Source organism: Gymnoscopelus braueri (assembly GCF_963280865.1).
Source record: "Gymnoscopelus braueri genome assembly, chromosome: 16".
NCBI classification, from domain to species: Eukaryota; Metazoa; Chordata; class Actinopteri; order Myctophiformes; family Myctophidae; genus Gymnoscopelus; species Gymnoscopelus braueri.
In genome coordinates, this window is record NC_137616.1 from 51,756,942 (window position 1) to 51,778,131 (window position 21,190).

Genomic DNA, 21,190 nt, shown 5'->3' on the forward strand with positions numbered 1-21,190 from the left:
ATGTTGGCGGTGCCTTGATGATGTCATAATGGCTGATTTTACACTTGGTTGCATGCTGAAAATAGCAGATCTACAAGCTCACAACGCGTCGCAGCAAAACGCGTTGTGAGCTTGTAGATCTGCTATTTTCAGAGCGCAACACCCGAGCGCAACCAAACATAAAATGACTTGTCTTTTAGTTCTACTGGATCTCTTCTCCACTAGATCCCTCACTAACATTTTAGTCTAGTTTGTATTTGTTGACGAAATCGTCAATATATTTAGTCTTAGCTTCAGTCCTCATAGCTTAGTTTGTATTTAGTTTGTATTTAGTTTTCCTCAGTGATAAAAGGTAGCCGACGAGCATTTTTCCGTCGTATAGTTTTGGTCGACCAAATCAACACCGTCTCCTCCGTAATGTGGCGACCGCCAATTATCACAGACACTTAGCAGAATGTAGCCAATGCCTAGGCCTCTGCTGGGCCTCTCACAACCAGCTTATGGACATTACAGAGGCTTCCAAATACGAACACTAGTAGTTTACATTCATAACCAAGCTGTATAATAGCATCCTTAAAGGACGACTTCACCACTTTTCAACGTATCTTCATATAATAGGTCCTCACTAATGCTCATGATAAAATGATATAAAAAAAAATCTACTTGGTCTGTGTGTCTCATAGGAGGGCTGTGGACAGTCCAGAAACCCATCTACCAGTGACATCATCGTTAGGCAGGATTTTTTTCCCCCAAAAAGATTACAATTTTTGTATTCAGATTTGTATTAAGGCGAGAACAATGGGATCTATTGTTGCATTGCAACTTTCCAGGAATACAAAGCCTGCCGTTTCTATTAGCTTGGATTCCCCATCGATGATGTCACTGGTAGATGGGTTTCTGAACTGTCTACAGCCCTCCTCTGAGACACAGACTGATTAGAAAAAAATTGTACCATTTTATCATGAGCATTAGTGAGGACGTATTATATGAAGATATGTTGAAAAGTGGTGAAGTCGTCCTTTAAGACGTTGGTACTTTAGCACCTTGGTAAGGAATGCCTCTTCCAGACTGTGGCTGAATGTACATCCACAAACATCTGCTGTGTGTGTGTGTGTGTGTGTGTGTGTGTGTGTGTGTGTGTGTGTGTGTGTGTGTGTGTGTGTGTGTGTGTGTGTGTGTGTGTGTGTGTGTGTGTGTGTGTGTGTGTGTGTGTGTGTGTGTGTGTGTGTGTGTGTGTGTGTGTGTTGGGGGGGGGGGACCCAGTTCAGGTGTTAATCAGATTTGGACCCAGACTTAAAGAATTAACTTCTTAAACTGCCTTCACCAGTCTGTATCTGGCACCACACTGTTACACACACACTGTTACACACACACTGTTACACACACACACACTGTTACACACACACACGCAGCAGAGGAAACCAATGCAAGGCACCAGTCTGCTCACCAGGAGCAGTTAGGGGTTTTGCTCAAGGACACTTTGGGACCAGGAAGTGAACCAGGAACCTTCTGGCTCCCATATAGTCGCTCCATGGTTTCTCTGCATGTGTTTTATCTTCCTTAAAACTCTTGTTTACTTCTGTGTTCTGCACCCATTTACACACACACACACACACACACACACTAAGGGGTGTGTGTGCGTGTGTGCGCGTTCGTGTGTGTGTGCGTGTCCCTCACTGCATGCTGAGTTAATTTGTTGATTAACCCATTAAGACCCCTGAGGCTGATTCTACAAAATGTCTTCTAAATCTGTCTAAAACATTTTTTTTTTCAGTATTCTGAAAAAAACATATGTTTCTATATCAGTGGTTCTCAAACCTTTTCATGTAAAAGGAGCCCCAAAATGATATGTATTTGGCTGCGGTCCCCCATCTCAAAATATGTTGTTCCAGGGACCCCCAGAAGCAAAGAATAGAGTTAGAAATGTTCGCTTTAAAACAATATATATTCAAAGTTTCAAAAATGTGCACACATTTTCAAGTTTTTTCAAAAATAGCAGATCTACAAGCTCATAGCGCGGCACTCAGTGCCGCGCTATGAGCTTGTATATCTGCTATTTTTGAATAGCCAAAGTGTAAAATAATGCTTTTTAGCTCAAATGAAAATGTGACACAGATGGCTTCTTCAGGTCTTAATGGGTTAATATGTTGATTAATCGTTGCTGTCTGGCAGAAACCTTGGATCTCCAAGTTTCAAACGTCTGTGTTTTTCTGGTTGAAGTCTCTGACAGTAGCAGATCTCTATATGTCTCTAATAATCAGTAGCTCTAACACTCTTTCTGTCGTTCTTTTTTATCTCTCTCTCTGTCACTGCTTCTTTCCTGTTCTCTCCCTCCATCACCACTTCTCTCCATCCTCCTCCGTTCCTCAAAAAAACCTTCCCTTCTCTCTCCCCCCTCGTCATTTCATTCCTTATTTCCTTCATTATCACCTTTCATCATTCCTCTTTTTCTTCCTTATGTCTTTCTTATTATTACTTATCATTCCTTATTTCCCCCCTCATAATTATGTATTTCTTTCCTTATAATTCCTCTTTTTCTTCCTTATTTTCTTCTTATTATTCCTTATATATCCCTTATTTCCTTCCTCATCATTCCTTATTTCTCCCGCCGTCATCGAACCGTCCTCCGACCGGCCGTTTCCCGATCCGTCCAATCCCGTGGACCCCTCCCCCCTCCCCCCTCCTCTCCCCTCGCCGACCCTCAACCCCCCTTAAAAACCAACCCCTCCCTCCCCCCATGCCCCGCCCATAATCGTCACGGTAGCGCTGCCTGTGTGTCCTCGCTCAGTGTCCTGTCATCCAATGGGCTCCGTGTCCTTCAAGACGCTGCAGGCCCAGCCCCTCCCCCAGCCCCTCCCCCACTGCCGCAGCCACGACCGGAACCTGAGCCGAGAGGCCGCCGCCCACCTCCACCACGCCCACAACGCCGGCGCGGCGGCGGCTCGCCGGAAGACCACCAGCGGAGCCACGCCGGTACGTTTTTATTTTTATTTTTGGGCGGTGAAACCGCCCCTATATGTGAGGTTTGGATATTTGCACCCCCCAATCCTGCGCTGCGATTGGCCACCAGTGTACCCCCCTAACCCTGCACCGTGATTGGCCAATCACAGTCTATTCAGGACTGTGATTGGCTAGTGAAACATGACACATGTGCATAGCCCTATAAATAGGACTATGCACTTAAAAAAAACACATTTATGGTTTTTTTTAAAGATGGGGTGCCATGATATTTTTCAACCCTAAAACCTGATCATAAGGTATTATTATTATGTAAGGATTTTTTTCAACAAAAAAAAAGTGTACAGAAAGTGTTAAAATTATGTTTTTATGTGGACACGCCTCCAGTTCATTAAGTATACCTAGTTCTCACCTTAGCACCTCCTCCACCACCTTAGCACCACCCACCTGTCCTAGTCCCTCCTCCTCCTCATGCCCACACCTGTTGTGTGATAATGAGGGGGAGGGTATGTTTTTACTATGTCACTAAAGCGCTGTTTCTCTATTGGCACTTTTGACCCTCAAGGTTTCAGCCTCCAGGAAGAAACTCCAAATAGTCAGAGAAGACATAAAACACCATAAAAACACCACCGGGGGCCTTTATGAAGTTCTATCAACCTCATAGACACATGAAAAACAGAAAAAGTGCAAAAACATGGCACCACCTCTTTAAGTTAGGGGTGTTGGTCCACAATATGACTTTTCTTTAAGTGAACTTCCATCACTGTGATGACCACTGTGACCACACCGCCCACTTCACACTGGGTGTGATTTTTTTATTGATTGATTTATGTATTGACAACATGCACATAACAAAGCAATGTACACAGTAGAGATGCGCCGATCGCGGTTTTAGCCGCAGTTAACCGCAGTTTGGGTGGATTTTGGTCAATCAAATATAATTATTCATTCCAGGGGGCGCTGTGGGCGCTGTGGGGCGTGTCTTCTCCTCCGCGTCATCAGTGCCCCAATCTGGGAACCCATCGCCAACTGAAAATGAAAAACAGCGCCCTCTGCTGTTTGTTCTATGTCTGTTGGCTCTGGGCGGACGATAACGTAACACCAGAGCACAAGGAAACCGGTGTTTGTGATGCGCCTTCAGCGCATCACTTCCGCTTGGTGCGACTATGTTTTCATTCCCACTAACAATATTTCTACACAGAACACTAACACCACTTCTCCCAGAGAACATGGATCGTTTTGGTTATAAGCCCACTTGTTTCTATGATGAAAGAGTAAGTTAAAATGTGAATATATTTCCGTGGTTTTGTCTGCTCCGCGGACGCTATTGTTAAATTAGTTTCGGTTTGTTTCGAGGGGGAAAGATCGACGGACATGTGAATCCCGCCCACTACATGTGATTGGGTAAAGCGCGGCCTACTTCCTGATCTGAATGCGCACTCGTTATGACGAACCTCCCCGACAGATTCCAACGCAGTGCAGAAGCTGTTCTTGAGAGATTATCAGTGCCCATACCCTAGGTGGGGTTGGTGAAAGGGCCTTTCTGTGTGGAGTTTGCATGTTCTCCCCGTGTCAGTGAATACCCTCACAAAAACATGCAGTAATCCTGGTCACTATACTGCCTCCCCCTGGTCAGCCGGGGCGCCTGATGGAGGGGAAAGGAACTGGTTGGAATAACGTGTTCCTTCCACGCGCTACGTCCTACCGGGGAAACTCTCCCCTGTCAGGTGACAAGAAGGTCAGTTGGCTCTCATGTATTGAAGGAGGCATGAGCTCGGCCCTGGCCTCCCTAGGTTGGCAGAGTGGCACCATGTGGTCACTATGTGGTCACTATGTGGTCACTATGTGGTCACTATGTGGTCAGATAGATTGTCACTATGTGGTCACTATGTGGTCACTATGTGGTCAGATAGATTGTCACTATGTGGTCACTATGTGGTCACTATGTGGTCAGATAGATTGTCACAGTGCAGGTGGCACCATGTGGTCACTATGTGGTCACTATGTGGTCACTATGTGGTCACTATGTGGTCAGATAGATTGTCACTATGTGGTCACTATGTGGTCAGATAGATTGTCACATTGACAGTAATCCAGTTAGAGCTGATCTCTTAGTGCAGTCATCATGTGGGCACTGGCACCAAGGGACAGATTATCCTCCTACAGGAGTCAGGACACACCGTCCCAACCTGTCTGCCCCCCCCCCCACACACACACACACACACACACACACACACACAGGAACTTAAAGTACTCTATGACTGTGTTTACATGAACATCATTTCTTCATTCAGAATGTAATCACTCCGATCAGAGATTCAGACTGAACTGTTTTACATGGACACTAAATAAAAGTCATCCTTGTTCACAACATGCCTCGTTTATAACATGCCTCGTTCACAACATGCCTCGTTTATAACATGCCTCGTTAACAACATGCCTCGTTCACAACATGCCTCGTTTACAACATGCCTCGTTTACAACATGCCTCGTTTACAACATGCCTCAAAGCGTGACATGAACAGTAATGTTGACCCACGGCCAAATACACTACACATCATTGTGGGGGGTCCTGGCCTGGGCAGGAAAAAGGTTTGCTGTCCAGCAGACATTACAGAGAGCAACATGTCTATCCCTCTCTGACCCTGTCTGTCTGTCTGTCTGTCTGTCTGTCTGTGTCTGTCTGTCTGTCTGTCTGACCCTGTCTGTCTGTCTGTGTGGGTCTCTCTCCCTGTCTGTCTCTCTCCAGCAGAAAGACAGAGAGCATGTGAGGAAGTCATGGAGCAACCTGTCTCTCCCTCTGGCTCCCTGTCTGTCTCTCCTCCCCAACAAGAAGAAGAGCAAAGGAACTGCCCCCTCTCCTGGCAGGTAGGAGAAGTGCATCTGTCATAGCTTTCATGAGATATTCTCTTCATCAATAAACCATTCTGTCTTTGTGTGAAATAAGTGTTAAATAGATCTATATTGTGATAGTAATCATTTCTATAGTGTTTGTTCAGTAACAGTGTTAAATAGCTCTATATTGTGATAGTAATCATTTCTATAGTGTTTGTTCAGTAACAGTGTTAAACAGCTCTATATTGTGATAGTAATCATTACTATAGAGTGTTTGTTCAGTAACAGTGTTAAACAGCTCTATATTGTGATAGTAATCATTACTATAGAGTGTTTGTTCAGTAACAGTGTTAAATAGCTCTATATTGTGATAGTAATCATTACTATAGAGTGTTTGTTAGTAATCATTACTATAGAGTGTGTGTTCAGTAACAGTGTTAAATAGCTCTATATTGTGATAGTAATCATTACTATAGAGTGTTTGTTCAGTAACAGTGTTAAATAGCTCTATATTGTGATAGTAATCATTACTATAGAGTGTTGGTTCAGTAACGGTGTTAAATAGCTCTATATTGTGATAGTAATCATTACTATAGAGTGTTTGTTCAGTAACAGTGTTAAATAGCTCTATATTGTGATAGTAATCATTACTATAGAGTGTTTGTTCAGTAACAGTGTTAAATAGCTCTATATTGTGATAGTAATCATTACTATAGAGTGTGTGAGGAGTCTCCATGTCTCTCCAGCTCTTTAATAAACAGGAGATACATGTTCAGGTCAGGATACCTATTTCAGTCAGACAACTCTTGGATTGAATTGAAATATCTGTATTGAGCATAGATATATGAAGCATAGTTTGGCATCAGGGCTCGGTCTCTTATGATATTCACTGTATATGACCCATGATTACTATGGGAATAATACTTTAACATCTAACACTTATTTTAATAAAAAAAAATAAGTATTACAGTTATTATTTATTTTGTTATCACTTGGGGGGAAGGTCATTGATTTATTTGTCCCAGGGTCAGAGCATTTCATATCATTTTCTCCAGGGGTTCCCTTCTGTCCTTAACTCCCTAACCACATTGATCCTGTCCTTAACTCCCTAACCACATTGATCCTGTCCTTAACTCCCTAACCACATTTATCCCATTAAGACCAGTAAAGCATCTGTCATTTATATGTATTTGGCCGCGGACCCCCATCTCAAAATATGTTGTTCCAGGGACCCCCCCCCAGAAGCAAAGATTTGATCTACAAGCTCATAGCGCGGCACCGAGTGTCGCGCTATGAGCTTGTAGATCTGCTATTCTGCTATTGAATAGCCAAAGAAAAATGACACCGATTATCTCCCGGTCTAAAGTGTGTTACTCTTTATACTGACACAAACATTTAGAAACGCTTTTTTCCGTTTCGTCACAAAGAACCAGGAGAGAACATTCTCCAAAAAGTTGCTGCTCCATTCACTTCAATGTTAAAAAATAAACGGAGAAATAAATAACATGTTTCCTATGTTTTACCTGGAAAAATGCTGGCAGAGGTGGCAAAACTATTTTTGAAAAACCCTGGCAGTGTAAGGGTTGTTAACACATTCCATGCCAGACATTAAAGGTTCTATGACATTCATTTTCACTTTTTTTTTTTTTTCATGTTTTTTGGGGGGTTTTATGACCTCAATTACACCCAAAAAATCTGAACTTTGAACATTCAGTGGATTTTCTGGGGTCTGGGGTTTTCTGAATAATTAGGCTGAAAAGTAATCTGAGCTTGGCCCTTCGACAGTGAGGTCACAGCCGATTAATCCCGCCCACTCTCCTCCTCGCCCCTCCCCTCCCCTATCCTTTCCTTTGGGGGGGGGCGGAGCAGAGGCAATGATTGACAGGCAAAATCCCTCACCAGCGACACCCGCAGGCAAAGATTTATTTTTTCATTGCAGTTGAAAAGGCTTTAGAAATGTGAGAGAAAAACATCTGCCATGGATCAATGGAGTGGAATTTTTTGTTAAAACTTTCTATACACGTTTGAAGGACCACGACAAAGACTTTTAATGTGTGGTAAAACTGAACGTCATGAAACCTTTAATCTCATAATGTACTCACCAGTGCCAACGTGTTATTGTTGTTTTTTAGTTTTTTTCACGTCGCCATAGACCTTGTTGAAATCCTTAAGATTGAGCTGTGCACTGTTTGTAAACATCGCCGACATCTCCCGGCTTCTACCAGTGAAGACCACGTGTCAAACGGGGCATCCATGTTGTAGTTAGAGCGGTTTACGTTAAACAGTGATATGCGAGGAGAAAAAACTACAAGGAGAAAATGGAGTTTCAGTTTCGTCATTAGAATGGGGGCCGACGGGCAGTGGTGGAAAAAGTACTACAATTCTTTACTTAAGTAAAAGTACCAATACTGCAATATAAAAATACTCTTGTTACAAGTAAAAGTCCAGAATTAAAGATGTACTCGAGTAAAAGTACAAAAGTATTGGCATCAAAATGTACTTAAAGTACCAAAAGTAAAAGTACTAAATATTTGAAAATAGCCGATCTACAAGCTCACAACGCGTCGCGATGCGACGCGTTGTGAGCTTGTAGATCTGCTATTTTCAAATAGCCTAGGTATAAAATAGGGCTAAAGTGGTTAATGTATGTTTCATTATATCATAGTTTATATCTGAAAAGTAACTAGTAACTAAAGTTTTCAAATAATTGTAGTGGAGTAAAAGTACAATATTTGCCTCTGAGATGTAGTGGAGTAGAAGTAAAAGTATTGGAAATTGGAAATACTCAAGTAAAGTACAAATACCTCAAAATTGTACTTAAGTACAGTACTTAAGTAAATGTACTTAGTTACTTTCCACCACTGCCGACGGGATCGGCAAAACCGGATCCCAAATAATTCCGTTTTCCGGTGGTGCTACAATGAAATGTGCCGTACCAAAAAAAAGGAAAAAGCACCGGTTCGCGTAGATCTACGCGATTGGCACTCAATGTGTTAATAACAACACATGTAAAACTCCCTAACCCCCATTTAAAAGGTTCTTCTTCCTCTCCTGTACCACCAGGCCTCCCCAGCAGAAGGCGGCGGGGGGACGCCCCCCCACCCCCAAGCAGCTCAGGTCTCCGGGCGGGGCCGAGGACCTGGGGAACATGCGTCCCGTTAGGGGGGTCCCCGTCACGGAGAGCCCCTCCCCCGGGGCGGGGTCCCATCAGGGAGGAGAGGAGGAGGAGGAGGAGGCGCTCGGCCCCGCCCACATGCAGCCCCGCCCACAGCCTCTGGGTCAGAACAAGCTGAGCGGGGGGGAGCAGACGTCAGCGGCCGGAGGTCAGTATAGACCAGAGCCTCATTTATGTCCCCGAAAACGGGTTAGTTCACCCTAAGAAATGACTTCAGTTCTATCGTTTAACACTCGCATGACTAGCCGGTCAATATGGACGATTTTGAGAATGTAAAGTGGATTATCTTAGGATAATTAGGATAATTTAGGATAATTCCTTTTTAACTCTATAACTGCCAAAGACGTTTATAAACGTCTTTGGGCCTTCAGCTATTGCCTGCCAAAGACGTTTAAAAACGTCTTTGAAAAAAAAAAAAAAACTTTTTTCAAAAAAAAAAAAATCTAAAAAGATTCTCTAATTATTTAGTATTGACACCTTTTCGATATTCCAAACGAATAAGGAGATAACAATTCCCAAAGATTTGCTGCTCCATCCACTTCAATGTTAAAATTGAAACGGACAAACAATTCACAATGTTTTTTGGTTTGAAACTACTGGTTTTGAGCTATTTTCAAACATCAAACAACACATGACAACAAGGTCAAATTGACCTCGTTGACATTTGTGAAACCACACCTGAATCTCATCTGTGATTAGAAATTTTCTGGGGATCAATCATACTGGAGAAAAATATTCTGTGGCTATGCGAAAAGGTACCAAAATCGGTCAAAACCCTGGCAGAGGCTACAGACTTTTTGAAAAAACTCTGGCAGGGTAAGAGTTAACAGGTCGTTCATGAAAGTCCTTGCGGTCTTGTTTCCAATGAGAACCTGTGAGCAATTAGGGGTTAAGAGTCTTGCTCAGGGACAAATTTCATATCATCGGCACATATGCTGGGATAGCCTGGAATCGAACCTGGGGCAACCAGGGCCAGCTGGTTCCCTAGGCGGGCTCACTAACCACTCAGCTATGGCCGCCCCAATGGCTATGGCCGCCCTCTTCTCTCATGAAGCTCTGAGAAAGTTCCCCTTTCATGACTTTTCCTAGTCATCTCCGCTTTTTTTTGGGCGGTGAAACCGCCCCTACAAGTGAGGTTTGGAAAAATTTACAAATATCCTGCGCTGTGAAACCGCCCCTATAAGTGAGTTTTGGAAATGTGTACAATTATCCTGCACCGTGATTGGCCAATCACAATCTATTCAGGACTGTGATTGGCCAGGGTCACATGACACATGTGCATAACCCTATATAAGAAACCATAACTTGAAAAAAACCATAAATTGGTTTTTTTCAAGTTATGGTTTCGTCCATCATAAAGAGTGTTTCAATAAATGTATTTATCTTTTGTACATGATTGGTTGACTCCATTCAGTATTGTGATTAGCTAGCAAGACACCGCCCACTTCACACAGGGTGTGATTTTTTCTTTCTGAAACGTATTATAAATATGAAATTAACACCATATATACCATCCCAGCCGTTATATTTCAGCTAAATTGACCGCTCTCACCCTCTCTCCCCCAGGGAAGAGAGTTGACACCTCGAGACCCCCCGCAGAGCGGCCCGTAGACGAGCACTATGTTGCCATGTCTGCTTATTATAAGCGACTTTGGGCTTTCTTTTCACGTCTTTCTATTATTATTATTATTATTATTATAATTATATATATAATTACATTTTAATGGTAATAATGTTCTACTCCACTACAGCTCAGAGGCAAATCTTGTACTTTTACTCCACTACAATTATTTGAAAACTTTAGTTACTAGTTACTTTGCAGATATAAATATCTTTTCATACTTGTTTAGATTAGAGCTTCATGCATGTCCTTTTGTAAATGATTTTTTTATTAGGTAAATATTTATATAGAAAGGTCTAACCAGGGACTGGGGTTGCAAATTAGCCTCGGCTATAAACCCCATTCATGCCTCACTGTTTTCTCAGGGCACAACGACGCATGCAGTAACATTTTCATAGACCTGACTGCTTATTTCTCTCGCAGAATTTGGCAACCCACCTCACTGCAAAGTGGTGGAAAAAGATAGGATCTACAAGCATACAGCTTGTCACGCAGCAACTGTTTTATGCTTGAAGATCAGATATTTTGCGCAGGATTGAGCACATGTGTGAAGCATACCGATGTGTTCGCTACAGATCGCGCTGTTTTCTAATGCTGTGCCAACAGATCTGATCTACAAGCAGAGGGCTCGTCAGGCAGAGCGACTGTTTTATGTTTGTAGATCAGATATTTAGCGCAGGAGTAGAGCAGGAATGAGCACATTTGTGGAACATAGCGATGTGTTCACTTGTTGCGCTGACAGGGAGGAGGAGAGGAGACGCGTTTGTCAGCGACGTGGACAGCTGATAGAATGAGAGCTTTACGCTCAGACAATAATGTGAATATTATTATTATGAATAATAATAATATTGGTTTGTCAAGAGATATCCATGTGTTTTGGACAATGGAGATAGTCACGTAATTAGACAGTGGCTTCAGCGTTCATATAGGCTCCATGTTTCACTGAAGAGTTTAATGTGACGCTACAGATCGCGCTGTTTTATACGCTTTTTCTTTTAACTCTTTAAGACCTGAGAACGCATCTGTGTGTCATTTTTAGATTTCGTTGGGCTATTCAAAAATAGCAGATATACAAGCTCATAGCGCGGCACCGAGTGCCGCGCTATGAGCTTGTAGATCTGCTATTTTTGAAAAATCGTGAAAAATGTTGTGCAAATCTTTGAATATATATATATTTAAAGCGAGCATTTCTAGCTAAAATGTTATTGCTTCTGGGGATTCTACAAATGTCTTCTAAATCAGTTTAAAACAGTTTTCTGAAACACTTATGTTGCTATAATATTAATGTCAGTGTCAAGGAGCCCCACAACGATATGTATTTGGCTGCAGACCCGCATCTAAAAAAAAACAAATCCAGGGACCCCCAGAAGCAAAGATTTGAGTAAAAAACAATTGCTTTATAGATATATATTCAAAGATTTGCAAAAAAATAAAAACGATTTAAAAAAAAATAGCAGATCTACAAGCTCATAGCGCGGCACTCGGTGCCGCGCTATGAGCTTGTATATCTGCTATTTTTGAATAGCCAAAAGTATAAAATATGGATAAAGTGGTTACACAGATGCGTCCCCCGGTCTTAAAGGGTTAAAAGACAATGGAACCCCCCACTGTGTGGGGGAGAAGGTGTGAGCTCGTCTGGAGCACAGAGGGGAGACCGTGACCAATAGAATAGCCTGATTTGGGGATCAAAAAGACCGTTTTTGATCCCCCCCAGTCGTGCTAGTGTTAACCCATTAAGGCCTGAGGTTCCGATTCTGCAAAATGTCTTCTAAATCCTAAACGGTTTTCTGAAAAACGTACGTTTCTATATCAGTGGTTCTCAAACTTTTTCATGTCAAGGACCCCCATAATTATATGTATTTGGCCGCGGACCCCACATCTCAAAATATGTTGTTCCAGGGACCCCCCAGAAGCAAAGAATAGAGTTAAAAATGTTCGCTTTAAACAATGTATATTCAAAGATTTGCACACATTTTCACGATTTTTCAAAAATAGCAGATCTACAAGCTCGTAGTGCGGCACTCGGTGCCGCACTACGAGCTTGTAGATCTGCTATTTTTGAATAGCCAAAGTGTAAAATAATGCTTTTTTAGCTCAAATGAACAAGTGACACAGATGCACAGAAGTACCCCAGGGTGTTGGTTAAATTTGTGTATGGGGATCCCAAGGGGCCCTTTGGGGGGGTGTTCTAGGCCAGGGGGTCCCCAGCAAAAGTAGTTATACTTTTTATCCTTTCGCTATTCAAACATGGCAGCTATGAGCTTGTAGATCTGCTATGTTTCAAAAAACCTTGAACATTAGTGAAACATTTTTATACAAATCTTTGCTTTTCTGGGGGCACAACTCCTGGCACAACATATTTTGGGGCTCCGTGGCCAAAGATGTATGAATTTGCGGGTCCTTGACACGAAAAGGTTTGAGAACCACTGTCCTAGGGTGCATCACTGTCCTAGGGTGCATCACTGTCCTAGGGTGCATCAAAATGCGATGCAAAAAGATTTAATGTAAAAATGGCAAACTGTCCAAAGGTTGCATTTAGCTCCAAATGTACAAATGATTTTTGCAAAGTTTGGGGAAAAAGCATTCAGATTTAGAGGTGCAGCTCAGCATGTCAAATTTTGAAAAAAAAAAAAAACATTTTGGGTGCTTTCATAACTCCCATTTCCTGACAACATGACATGGCAGTTTCTCAAAAATACAACAAATGTAGTTTTTGAGGAGAGCAAAATGTGTTTATTTAACTCAATGAAGTGCCATTAACGTGTTTCACGTGTTTTAGCGCTATGGTGCAACGTGCCATTAACGTGTTTCACGTGTTTTTGAAAATAAAAATAAAAATGAAGCCAAGATATCATTATCTGAAGATTTGCAGCTCCATCCACTCCTTGTTTAACTTATAACTGAAAAAGGCTGTATCTCGCTTCCTAAGCACTTTTTTTTTTTACCAAATTTTAAATTTTAATAAAAATTGTAATGGCCAGAAATAGATATTAATAATTATGGCACTCAATGAGTTAAGAAGAAATGTTGAAATTGTCATTGAACGTCACTGAAAACAATTCTTGAGTCCTAGTCCATAGTCCCTAACCACACCTATGCATAATGTAACGGGTAGCGCTGGTGTTTTAGGGATAAGGCTGCTGTCAGGAGATAGCAACTTTTGCACCGGAACGTCCCTTGCGCAATGCTAAATATAGGGCCCTCAGGCTTTAACCCTAACCCCACTGTGTGTCTGTTTTGTTGTGTGTTCTGTTCAGAGAGTGTGAGCAGTCCTCCGGCCCACCGGCCCTCCGCCGGCACCACGGACCCAGAGGAGGCCAGCCGCATCCTGGCTGAGAAACGACGGCAGGCCCGAGAACAGAGGGAGCGGGAGGACGAGGAACGCAGGATACAGGAAGAACAGGCCAGGTACACACAGTATGGGGATGTGTGGGACGATAATCCTTATTATGGTTTATCGTGATTTTTTAAAAAAAATGAAATTGATCCCTGGAACAACATTTTTTGAGATAGTAATAATAATGTTTATTGTCCCCAAGGGGAAAATTGTCTTCACAAGGTCTGTTGGTTAATAACAACAAAAACAACATAACAACATGACAACAAAAACAACATATCACAAAGACAAAATCATGAGGTCCCCAGTGTACTAGGGGTGGGACGATATATCGATATATCGCGATACTTTCTCCCGCGATAAATAATCGATATCCTGCCGAAAACTATCTATTTTTTATTTTTATTTTTTTGATACGTTGTTTTTCCTACTCTGTATTTTTGTTATGATGATTTTGAACTGTTTGGTGCTATTTTATGTGTTTATGAATTGAATACAAGGACTATCGTGATATATCGTTGGTGAATTTTCATGCAATATATCGTGATATCGCAATTATCGATATTTTCAGATATCCTGATATATCGTTGGTGAAATTTCTTGCAATATATATCGAATATCGTGATATCGCAATATATCGAACATCGTCGAATATCGTGATATATATTGTTATCGTGGGCCTAATATCGTGATATATATCGTATCGTGAGGTACCCATATCGTCCCACCCCTACAGTGTACACAGAAAACCCTCCTATGGACGGGGCAGTTGGTTTAATGCCGCGATGGCTGAGGGGACAAAACTCCTGCTAAAACGAACCTTTTTCCACTTTAAGGTTCTGTATCTCTGACCAGATGGCATGAGGTCATTCATTTGTTATTGAAAGTGCTAAGCGTGTGATGGCCTTATTGTTCATATCAGCAAGTGTGGGAATTCCGATGATTTTGGAGGCGATACGGGTGATACTGTAAAGTTTGTTTCTGTTAGTCATGGACAGTATGGTAAAAAAACATGCGGAACAATACAACAAAACGGGTTGAATGATACTTTTGTACAGTAATAGCAGAAGATGAGGGGCAGCAGATAATGATCACAACTTGCGGATCACATAAAGTCTTTGCTGAAAACATTTATGGATAGATGTAATGTGTTTATCAAACCTAAGTCTGTTGTCCAGAGTGAGTTCAAGATATAAATTATATATATAGATATATAGAGATGGGGGTCCGCGGACAAATACATGTCATTATGGGGGTCGGAAATCTTCGGTTGCCGTTATTTCCGTGTCCGTGTGAGTAGCCTGAAAGAGCGAGCCCTATCGATGGTCTTGAAGGGCGGATCCAAACCCAGGCGGTTGGATTCCAGCGCCGCTTCCTTCACCAATCTTTTTTAGATGCTTTTACTTTACCGGAGTATTTCCAATTATCAGTACTTTTACTTCTACTCCACTACATCTCCGAGGCAAATATTGTACTTTTACTCCACTACAATTATTTGAAAACTTTAGTTACTTACTAGTTACTTTGCAGATATAAATTAATACATTATAAAACACACATTAACCACTTTAGCCCTATTTTATACATAGGCTATTTGAAAATAGCCGATCTACAAGCTCACAACGCGTCGCAATGCGACGCGTTGTGAGCTTGTAGATCGTGAGCTTGTAGTATTTTTGGTACTTTAAGTACATTTTTATCCCAATACTTTTGTACTTTTACTCAAGTACATTTTAAATTCCGGACTTTTACTTGTACCAGAGTATTTCTATATTGCAGTATTGATACTTTTACTTAAGTAAAGAATGTGAGTCTTTTTCCACCGCTGCCAAAGAGCTCATGGTTTCATGTCTCTGTGCCTCCAGGCTGGCCAAGGAGGAGCTGGCTCGCCGCAAGGCAGAGGAGCGAGCCAGGAGAGAGGAGCAGGAGGAGACGAGGAGGACGGAGGAGAGGAGACGCAGAGAGGAGGAGGAGAGACACGCCGAGGAGGAGAGAGCTCGGAGAGAACGAGAGGAGGCCGAGAGACTACAGAGACAGGTGAGAGAGAAAGAGAGAGAGATCTGTCTAGCAATGTTTCTGGTCACCGTACTGAGGCTTGCTTTCAAACAAGCGTTTCTCTGCGGGAGGATCTATACGTCTTAAAGGTTTCATGACGTTCAGTTTTACCACACATTAAAAGTCTTTGTCATGGTCCTTCAAACGTGTATAAAAAGTTTTAACTGAAAGTTCCACTCCAGTGAGCCATTGCAGGTGTTTTTCTCTCACATTTCTAAAGCCTTTTCAACTGCAATGAAAAAAGTCATCTTTGCCTGCGGGTGTCGCTGTTGAGGGATTTTGTCTGTCAATCATCGCCTCCAAAGGAAAGGATAGGGGAGGGGAGGGGCGAGGAGGAGAGTGGGCGGGATTAATGGCCTGTGACTTCACTCTCCAAGGGGAAATCTTTTTTCAGCCTAATTATTCAGAAAACCCCAGACCACAGAAAATCCACTGAATGTTCAAAGTTCAGGTTTTTGGGGTGTAATTGAGGTCATAAACCCCCCAAAATAAAAAAGTGAAAATGAATGTCACATAGAACCTTTAAGGATGCTATTATACAGCTTGGTTACACGTGTAAACTGCTTGCGTTCATATTTGGAAGCAGTGTTGATTTCGTCGACAAAAACTATGACGAAAAATGCTCGTCGACTACCTTTTTTCACTGACGAAAACCAAAAAAAAAACTAAATATAAACTAAACTATGGTGACTAAAACTAAGACTAAATATATTGACAATTTCGTCAACAAGTATAAAATGTTAGTGAGGGATCTAGTGGAGAAGAGATCCAGTAGAACTAAAAGACAAGTCATTTTATGTTTGGTTGCGCTCGGGTTGCACTCGGGGCTGAAAATAGCAGATCTACAAGCTCACAACGCGTCGCAGCGTGACACGTTGTGCTCGTGTAGATCGGCTATTTTCAGCATGCAACCAAGTGTAAAATCCACCATTACGACGCCATCAAGGCACCGCCGACATACATTTCAGTCTACTAAATCAACTGTAGATTTAGTCGACTATAATCTGATATTTAGTCGACTAAAACTAGACAAAAACTAAAACATTTCAGATGACTAAAATATGACAAAGAAAAATGGATTGATTCAAAAGACTAAAACTAAACCAAGATTGGTTGTCAAAATCAACACTGTTTGGAAGCCTGGGTAATGTCTAGGGCTGTGAATCGTCTGCTATCTCACGAATCGATTCGATTCCGATTCTTGGGGTCACGATTCCGATTTTTATCGATTTTTTCAAAATAAACGATTCTCGATTCAAATTTTTTTCCGATTCAAACGATTTTCGATTCAAAACGATTCTTGATTCAAAACATAGGATTTCAGGATCTACTCCAATCTGCTGGCATGAGAACAGAGTACATTTATGTAGCTTTTATAATTGTAAAGGTTTTATCAACTGATAATAATGTAAAAACACAAAGGTAAATCCAAGATCCTAAAAAAAAAAAAAAAAAAAAAAAAAAAAATTTAAATCGATTTTTTAAAAATGAGAATCGATTCTGAATCGTCCAACAGTAGAATCGCGATTCGTACTCGAATCGATTTTTTTCCGACACCCCTAGTAATGTCCACACTTCTCTACGTCATCTGGGTTCTCCATACCTCTGGCCAGCTTCTTGGTGCTTTCTGCACCAGCATCTTTCCTTAGTACCTCCACGTAGGAAGGTGTTTCTGCACCAGCATCTTTCCTTAGTACCTCCACGTAGGAAGGTGTTTCTGCACCAGCATCTTTCCTTAGTACCTCCACGTAGGTAGGTGTGAGACGTCCTCTCGATCCATGCCCGTGTGTTGGTTCCCACGGTGCCAGCTTTTTGACCAGGAATTCTCGGTGCCGGCTAGTCTCATCCTCCTGACTGCTATCTTTTCTGATACACTTTGGTAGTGCCCCGTACAGACGCTTGTTGGTAATGTGCTCGTCCTGGTTGATGTTCAGGACCACACCTAACATTCTGGTGTAGCACCCGTCCAGGGTTCTTCTGTAGGGCTCGCTTTAGTGTCCAGCATTCACAGCCGTGGAGGAGAACGGACTCCACGGTCGCAGAGAAGAAACTGATCTCGATGCGTACAATTCAGTTGTGAGAGGCCTGCAGATTGTTGCAGGAATGCCCAATAAGCCAATAAGAGCTGATAAGGCATTGGTTAAATTCTGTTCAGTGATAATTTACTATTGTTTGTGTTCAAGAATGTCTTGTTAAAATGTGAACGCAAATAAAGTGTGTGTGTGTGTGTGTGTGTGTGTGTGTGTGTGTGTGTGTGTGTGTGTGTGTGTGTGTGTGTGTGTGTGTGTGTGTGTGTGTGTGTGTGTGTGTGTGTGTGCAGAAGGAGGAAGAGGAGTCCAGACAGAAGGAGGAAGCAGACAGACTCAGAAAGGAGAGAGAGAAACACTTCCAGAAGGAAGAGGCAGAACGTCTGGAGAGGAAGAAGGTATCACGCACGCACAGACATGCACACACACACACTTGCACACACGTGGGAAAAGTATTCACATTTTCTACTGAAGTAAAAGTATCAATACTGCAATGTAGAAATACTCTGTTACAAGTAAAATGCCCGTGTTCAAAATGTTAAAGTACAAAAGTATTGGCATCCAAATATACTTAAAGTACCAAAAGTGAAAGTACTAGAATGTTTGAAAATAGGAGATCTCCAAGCTCACAACGTGTCGCGATGCGACGCGTTGTGAGCTTGTAGATCTGCTGTTTTCAAATAGCCTATATATAAAACAAAAAAAGCAAAACAAAAAAGTGGTTAATGTATGCTTTATAATATAATAATTTTAGTGGAGTAAAAGTACAATATTTGCCTCTGAGATGCAGCCTAATGGAGTAGAAGTAAAAGTATTGAAAATTGGAAATACTCCAGTAGTAAAGTAAAAATCACACCATAGTGTGAAGTGGGCGGTGTGGTCACAGTGGTCATCACAGTGGGCGGTGTGGTCACAGTGGTCATCAGAGTGGGCGGTGTGGTCACAGTGGTCATCACAGTGGGCGGTGTGGTCACAGTGGTCATCACAGTGATGGAAGTTCACTTAAAGAAAGTCATATTGTGGACCAACCATTGTACACCCCTAACTTAGGGGTGTTTTTTTTAAGTGCATAGTCCTATTTATAGGGCTATGCACATGTGTCATGTGTTTCACTAGCCAATCACAGTCCTGAATAGACTGTGATTGGCCAATCACGGTGCAGGGTTAGGGGGGTACAATGGTGGCCAATCACAGCGCAGGGTTGGGGGGGTACAATGGGTGGGGGGGGGTACAATGATGGCCAATCACAGTGCAGCGAATGTCGATGTCCAAACCTCAAATATAGGGGCGGTTTCACCGCCCAAAAATAACTCAAAAGTGTACTTAAGTACAGTACTTGAGTAAATGTACCTAGTTATTTCCACCACTGGTTAGTGATTGTTTTCTAAATGTTTTGTCCTGTTTCTCTCAGCGTCTGGAGGAGATCATGAAGAGAACAAGACGTTCAGACACAACGGACAAGATACAGGTCAGACATAAGCCTTTCATATCTTACTATTAGGCTGGTGACGGTCTCTGTTTGTTAACATGTAAACAGTAGATGTGTTTGAAATGTGTACAGTATTTAAACGGGCTTCAAGAGAGATCCAGGACTTCCTCACATAATCTCTGTGGCCCTCATTTATTTTATAGATTTTTTCGGCATTTATCAATCTATGGTGACTTTGACCCCAGCGTACGGCCCGCTCAGAGATAGAGGTCTGCAAAGGTCTCTTCCTCACAACGCGTCACGTTCAACTGCTACAGTAATTGAAGCATAGCCTGAGTAGGGCTGCGGCAGTATGGATGTTTAGCTTTCGTGTTAATAAATCAGTTACTGACGGTATCTCCCAAAAAAAAGCTGTTTTGAATTAAATACATTCTTTTTTTTTATAATAATAATCGTGGTTATGAACTCGACGTATGCAGTACACAATCGCGGTTATTGCACCCAGCCCTAAGCCTGAGTTGTTCTTTGCAACACGTTGTGAGCTTGTAGATCTACTATGTGCTGTAACCATGATGAATCAGGTTTTAAAGGCTTGTAGATCTGCTATGTACTGAAACCATGATGAATCAGGTGTTAAAGGTTTGCTTCGCCTCCAGGTGTAAAACTCTGCTGCTCCCAGCAGGTTGCACACCTGTGCTCGCCTGTGGAGCTCACAGATGATGATAATAAAAATAACTAGATGTGAGGGCCGCTTCGTGGCCCTGACATCTAGGCCCGATCCGAGGTTGGTCCAGACAGCACTGGCCTAGTCACTCTGCACACACGTCATGCGAAGTCCGGCCCCTCTGGCCTCTCCTCTCCTCTCCTCTCCTCTCCTCTCCTCTCCTCTCCTCTCCTCTCCTCTCCTCTCCTCTCCTCTCATCTCCTCCCTCCCCGCTTTGCTTTGCGGCCCTAACCTCTAGTCCCAACCTCCCATCCTCCCAACCTCGGTCATGTGATAAAGAGGTCAGACTTCCTGTATCTGGTTGCTATGGCAACCTGCCAGAGCAGGCTGAGGGTCTGATAGGCAAATCGGAAAATCAATCAGGCCGAGAGTCTGATCACTGATGGAGGTGGGGTAAGATGCCTAAAACATAGCCATAGCTCTGATCAACAGTCTGTGGCGGGTCTTGGAGGCATGTGGAGGGATCCTGTGCTTGCGAATCCCGGACATTTAATGGCACAAAAAATAAACAAAGGCACGACAGAAACAACGAAAAAAGAAAAGAAAAAAAGAAAATGCAGGAAAAAAACTGGGGAAAAGCCAAAACTTAGTTAAAGAGGTATGTTTTGAGTCCATTTCTAAACGCACCGGTAGATGGCTGTGCTCTCAAGTGGTCGGGGAGGGGAGGGGAGGGCATTCCACATGCGTGGGGCAGAGCGGGGAGGGGAGGGCATTCCACAGGTGTGGGGCAGAGTGGGGAGGGGAGGGGAGGGCATTCCACATGCGTGGGGCAGAGTGGGGAGGGGAGGGGAGGGCATTCCACATGCGTGGGGCAGAGCGGGGAGGGGAGGGGAGGGCATTCCACATGCGTGGGGCAGAGCGGGGAGGGGAGGGGAGGGCATTCCACATGCGTGGGGCAGAGCGGGGAGGGGAGGGGAGGGCATTCCACATGCGTGGGGCAGAGCGGGGAGGGCATTCCACAGGTGTGGGGCAGAGTGGGGAGGGGAGGGCATTCCACAGGTGTTTGCCCGGTACCCAAACTATAGTGAAAATAGCCGATCTACAAGCACA

General features: G+C 42.8%; 1 protein-coding gene across 1 annotated transcript in view; it reads left to right on the plus strand.

Annotated features, from left to right (window-relative positions):
• The window catches only part of map7b (microtubule-associated protein 7b), a gene marked incomplete at its 5' end in the record, with an annotated part of 94,121 nt that overhangs the window by 63,872 nt on the left and 9,059 nt on the right, over positions 1-21,190 (plus strand). The window contains 7 exons of the mRNA XM_080452928.1: positions 2,744-2,952; positions 5,687-5,805; positions 8,836-9,095; positions 13,826-13,976; positions 15,771-15,942; positions 18,281-18,385; positions 19,399-19,455. Of these exons, the coding sequence (XP_080309054.1) occupies positions 2,744-2,952; positions 5,687-5,805; positions 8,836-9,095; positions 13,826-13,976; positions 15,771-15,942; positions 18,281-18,385; positions 19,399-19,455 (1,073 nt within the window). The remainder of the gene's footprint in view (positions 1-2,743; positions 2,953-5,686; positions 5,806-8,835; positions 9,096-13,825; positions 13,977-15,770; positions 15,943-18,280; positions 18,386-19,398; positions 19,456-21,190) is intronic.